The sequence below is a fragment of the Octopus bimaculoides genome, chromosome 2, assembly GCF_001194135.2.
Source record: "Octopus bimaculoides isolate UCB-OBI-ISO-001 chromosome 2, ASM119413v2, whole genome shotgun sequence".
NCBI lineage: Eukaryota > Metazoa > Mollusca > Cephalopoda > Octopoda > Octopodidae > Octopus > Octopus bimaculoides.
In genome coordinates this window covers 137435095-137441078 of record NC_068982.1, presented here as the reverse complement: position 1 = coordinate 137441078, position 5984 = coordinate 137435095, and the positions used below count along the sequence as shown (strand labels likewise).

Sequence of the window (5984 nt, the reverse complement as noted above, 5' to 3'; positions counted from 1 at the left end):
ATATATATATATATATATATATATATATATATATACATACATACATACATACATACATACATACATACATACATATATATATATACACACACCCACACACGGTTATCATTGTCACTTCAACATCCACTTTTCCATGCTGGCATGGGTCAGAGAGAATTTGTTGAGGCAGAGTTTCTACAGCTGGATGCTCTACATGTTGCCAGGAAGAGACACCAGCTTAACAATGCCTAATTTATTTTACTAAATCTCTCATTATTTTCCAAATTAATTAAAACAAACTCAGCTTATATGAACAAGATACGATAATGAAGGGTTAACGGAGAATATCAGCAAATTGTTTGCTAGTGCTATGTTTTCAAATCAAAGTGGAATCTCTCACTTGAAAAACAAATAAGGGTTAGAGATAGTTAGAGCATCTGACTGTAAGATGTATTACTCTAACCCATGCTAGCATGGAAAGACTAATGTAAATTGAACAAATAAATGGAAGATACACAAATTTGATGAGGACAGATACTAACTGACGTAGGAATCTTCAGTACCACCCCAAGCATATTTCTCCAGCGTCTGTGCATGTTCAGGTCGGATCCTCTGAGGTGTCGGCTGAAAGAAAATGTCAGAAAAAAAAAGCAATGTGTAGCTCAGTGTAATATTTTCTAAAGTCTAAAACAATAATTAAAGACAATGAAAGACATTAGAGATAACAAAAGAGGATCTATTTGGTTACTCAAACTATAAAAATTATCCTTCAGTTCAAAGCCTACTGTCTTAAAAGAAAATGAAGAACATACTGGACAATGTATTTCTTATACACACACACATATATATACATACATATATACACACATACATACATACATACATACATACATATACATATATATATATATATATATATATATATACACACACATATATATATATATGATGACTGGCACCCATGCCAACGTCGTCTCCCTCATTGGACACGAAACTCATTTTGCGAAGACTTATTGGGGCAAGCGAAAGCGAAATTGTGATGGCATCTGTGCCCAGCGACGCCTTTCTGGCACTTGTACCCGCGGCATGTGTAAGGACTTTCGAGCGAGATCATTGCCAGTGCCCCTGGACTGGCTTTTGTGTGGGTGACACATAAAATACACCATTTTGAGCGTGGCCGTTGCCAGTACCGCCTGACTGGCCTTCATGCCAGTGGCACGTAAAAGCACCCACTACACTCTCGGAGTGGTTGGCGTTAGGAAGGGCATCCAGCTGTAGAAACTCTGCCAGATCAGATTGGAGCCTGGTACCGCCTTCTGGCTCGCCAGTCCTCAGTCAAACCGTCCAACCCATGCCAGCATAGAAAGTGGATGTTAAACGATGATGATGATGATTGATCAGCAAAACCTTTGCTATAGGCCAACTGAAACATAACTCACTAGAATTACTTAATGGTGGCAAGAATAATAACAAAACACCTATAGCACACACACACACACAGAGACAGACAGAGGGAAGAAATATCCAGCAGAGATAAGGAATATAAAGTTACTTCCCATTGACTGATTAAAAACATTACTACCTTAAATAAATCTTCACAAACATCATTTTAAATTGTGAAATCCATCTCAGCCATTCCGGTAGAGACAAAACACAAAAAAAAAAAAAAAAAAAAAAAAAAAAGGTTGTAGAACAGTAAACAGTGCAGAAGAAGAGGTTTTATCGCAAAGTTTATCCATTAACAAGAGATAAGTACATCTAATTTACTACAACTATTCTAAATATCCTCTTCAATATTTCAATGTAAACAATGTTGGTTGTTGTAAAACACTGCCTGGTGAAGCAACACTCTGATATTTTTAAAGGCTTTTAATGTTTCTCATACACATTACATCGGATATTGACATTCACACCCATTCTTAGTTTAAGATAGGCACAGTCGTGGCTGTCATCATCATCATCATCATCGTTTAACGTCTGCTTTCCATGCTAGCATGGGTTGGACGATTTGACTGAGGACTGGCAAGCCAGAAGGTTGCACCAGGTCTCAATCTGATCTGGCAGAGTTTCTACAGCTGGATGCCCTTCCTAACGCCAACCACTCCGAGAGTGTAGTGGGTGCTTTTACGTGTCACCCGCACGAAGGCCAGTCAGGCGGTACTGGCAACGGCCACGCTCAAAATGGTGTATTTTATGTGCCACCCGCACAAGAGCCAGTTCAGGGGCACTGGCAACGATCTCGCTCGAAAGTCCTTACACATGCCACGAGCACAAGTGCCAGAAAGGCGACGCTGGGCACAGGTGCCATCACGATTTCGCTGTGTGTGGTTAAGAAGCTGATTCCCAAACCATATGGTGTTGAGCTCAATCTCCTTGTGGGATGATGATGATGGTGGCTGACATTTGTAAGCTGAGGGATCACATTAATTACCAATGAAACTTCTATTCTATCATTAACTTGCAGAGAAGGGTTCAAACCCTTTCATGTGAAAACCCTGTAAAAAGATGATTTGCTTTACTTTCTTAAAGAAGTGAAACAATAGTTTCTACAAGAAAACCTTCCAAATCTCACTTACCTGAAGCAACATAAGTAGGAGGACTCTGGTTAGTTCACAACGTGCCAAAATATCACTGTAAGCACCAATTGGTTTTTCACTAAAAGCAGATCCTTAAAATAGAAACGAAAATTAAAACAATATTTCTTGATTATTTCTTTTAGCATTCAAATTATTCTATCAACTGTAATATTTATTTATTCACATTGTTTTGAATTAATTATGCTTTATCTTATAGCTTTGAGACTTCAAAGATATGATGGTTTACTTTTAGAATGACATTGTAGGGTAGGTGTGAGAGGTTGAACCTGGTTTGCTTGAACATAAAACAGATAGAATATTTAGGCTCAATTAAATGCTAAGGGGTTAATGATGGTAAATAAAATCAGTGCTTCTCATAGGAGAAGGGAGGGCTGTCAGGGTTGAAAAGCATGCAGAAAATTTGCCATGCTTAACTCTTATGTTATCCTGTTTCTGTTGAAATAAGCAGCCTTTCTTTCAATGAATTTTGTAAAAAAAAAAATGAAGAATTTAGTAAAGTTACTATTAAGCTGGTCTTTAACCCTTTATCATTCAGGTTTCTCTGTCATATGTAATGCTTATTTATTCATGCTGATTCAAATTAATCATGCATTGTAAGATACAGAAATAAATTTATTTCTCAAACGCGTGATAATGCTATAAATAGCGTGATCAGGATAGGCTGGCCGGTAACGTATTCTTCTGCAATATATGGATCACGCTATTTATAGCATTATCACGCGTTTGAGAAATAAATTTATTTCTGTATCTTACAATACATCTCAATGCTTCTAAAGACAAACTTTGTTTGTTTACTTTCATCGTAAAGTTGAATTAATCATGCATTATCTTATAGCTTCAAGATTTCAAAAACATGTTTGTATATTTTTAGAATGACATTATAGGGTAGGTGTGAGAGGTTGGATCTGGTTTTAACATACAACAGGTAGAATATTTGGGCCGGATATGGTCAGTTTAAATGTTAAAGGGTTAAAACATAAATTACAAGAAATTTTGACTGAAGGTTTTAATTTAGATAATTTTAAAACTGAATTTTGTATTATAGAACCCAGGGACGGTTTCAGATGGATTTCAATGAAAAGAGTTTAAAAATCTGCAATGGTTTAAAATTTTTCAGACTTGTTTAACACCATGGTGAAGAAAGATGAATAAAGATGTAAAATTTAATCAATCATATTAATAAAAAAGGTGAGGGGCAAAATACTTCACTAATATGGTGGTGGTGGTGGAAGGTCTTGCATCTATCAATTTGAGAATCACTGGATATTGATATTATATGTTTTATTGATATTACATGTCTCTAAACCTCCTAGGAATTTGTGAGGGTCACAATTTAGTTGTGCATTTAGAGTATTTAGCAGGCATGAAATTATCTCATTCTGACTAGAATATAATGCATGTCAAAGACCAGAAACTATTCAACTCTGAACAGCTACTGATCCTATGTAAAACAAATATGTGATCTACACCTGAATATGGCTTACATATCTGGGCCTATAAGCTTCCACATAAATATTGAAACCAGTCTCTCAGCGCAAAAATTGTCACTGGCTTGAATGGTAAACATTTCATTCACTAATACAATGGAATACTATATTTTCTCCCTGTATTTTGCTATGGCAATATAGCACCAGTGAAGGGATGACCCTCTTTTGTGGATAAAGGCGGGGTGAGAAGTCTTTCAGTTAGCTATACATTTAAGGACAGAAAGAATCCCAGTGTTTTAATGATAAAGTTATTACCTCCTCTTTCTTGTGCCAGGTAACTCATTTCTGTTAAAACAGCAAGGGCACCATCGTAGTCTTCTATAAATGAAAATAAATGGTAGAACATGAGAGAGGGTAAGAGAAGGATAGGGAGAGAGTATGCAAACAGACAGGGGTAGGGAGGGAGCCATGTTATTAATGCTTGTATCTTGATCTAAACCCAAAGAAAGCCCCAAGTTCAGCATAATAAGCTTGTTTGTCAATCATTCAGTATTACTGAAGATTTCTGTAGTTACTATACTTTTTTACTCTTTTACTTGTTTCAGTCATTTGACTGCAGCCATGCTGGAGCACCGCCTTTAGTCGAGCAAATCGACCCCAGGACTTATTCTTTGTAAGCCTAGTACTTATTCTATCGGTCTCTTTTTGCCGAACCGCTAAGTTACGTGGACGTAAACACACCACCATCAGTTGTCAAGCGGTTGTTTTTTTTTCGTACATTCTTCCATATATATATATATACACATATATATATATACATATATACGACGAGCTTCTTTCAGTTTCCGTCTACCAAATCCACTCACAAGGCATTGGTCTGCCCGAGGCTATAGTAGAAGACACTTGCCCAAAGTGCCACCCAGTGGGAATGAACCTGGAACCATGTGGTTGGTAAGCAAGCTACTTACCACACAGCCACTCCTGCACCTATGTGTACCTTGGTTTAAGAATAAATACCAATGTTCTCGTGTGTGTGATAAGAAGCAACTAAAAGGGTTTACAGCAGGACAGGAGAACCTGGTCATAAAACATGGCCCCAAAAAGATCAACCATTTGAGGCCAGCATAGAAAGAAGATGTAAAATGTTGATGATAATACATAACCTCAGATTCCTGTGGTAAACTATTCCAACTTGTTGGACTCCAACATTGCATCCATTGTAAGCAGTGGTGGACTGGTCAGGTTGCCAGGTTGCCAATGGCAAGTGGGCCCCTGCACCATTAGAATCCATATATGGGGGCCCATCCCCTCAAGTTTGAGAATTTTTTATTCACTCCTGGAAGAATGCATTATTTCAGCCTGGCAGTGTTTGTAGACAGTTGAAAAGAATACTTTTAACAAAACAAAAAAAATTAAACGATAGCATTGCAGTTGTGGGTGGGCCTTTTGTAGTTGCGTGTGGGCCCCTTGTAGTTGCGGGTGGACCCCCTTAGCCTCCTGTCCTGGCAACCGATATTTTTAGACCCAGTCTGCCACTGATTGTAAGATAAACAGCTCTGTCAATCTTCACAAGGCTTGAACATACAATTTCAAGATATTGTAATGAATATTATGAAGCCTAAAGATCAAAGAAGTTAAACTTACTTGTTGATATCTTACAAGATGCTACATTGCCCAAAGCTTCCAAACAATCCAGAGGGTTCTGAAAAGAGAAATAGATAGACATGAAATTTAATACTTTAGCACTGAAACCAATTATATCTGGTCCAAGTATTCTTGTTTTGAGTAGCTATGTGGCAAGTAGCTTGCTTACCAACCACATGGTTCTGGGTCTAGTCCCACTGCGTGGCACCTTGGGCAAGTGTCTTCTACTATAATGTTGGGCCAATCAAAGCCTAGTGAGTGGATTTGGTAGATGGAAACTGAAAGAAGCCCATTGTATGTGTAAATATATATATATATATATATATATATATATATA

The 5984-nt window shown here is 37.4% G+C and overlaps 1 protein-coding gene across 3 annotated transcripts in view; it reads right to left on the bottom strand.

Annotated features, from left to right (window-relative positions):
• The window catches only part of LOC106869431 (40-kDa huntingtin-associated protein), a 29875-nt gene that overhangs the window by 5274 nt on the left and 18617 nt on the right, over window positions 1–5984 (bottom strand). For all 3 annotated transcript variants that reach the window (XM_014915181.2, XM_014915172.2, XM_014915188.2), the window contains 4 exons: window positions 5648–5705; window positions 4319–4381; window positions 2556–2647; window positions 522–603 (listed from right to left, as the gene is read on the bottom strand). In XM_014915181.2, the coding sequence (XP_014770667.1) occupies window positions 522–603; window positions 2556–2647; window positions 4319–4381; window positions 5648–5705 (295 nt within the window). The remainder of the gene's footprint in view (window positions 1–521; window positions 604–2555; window positions 2648–4318; window positions 4382–5647; window positions 5706–5984) is intronic.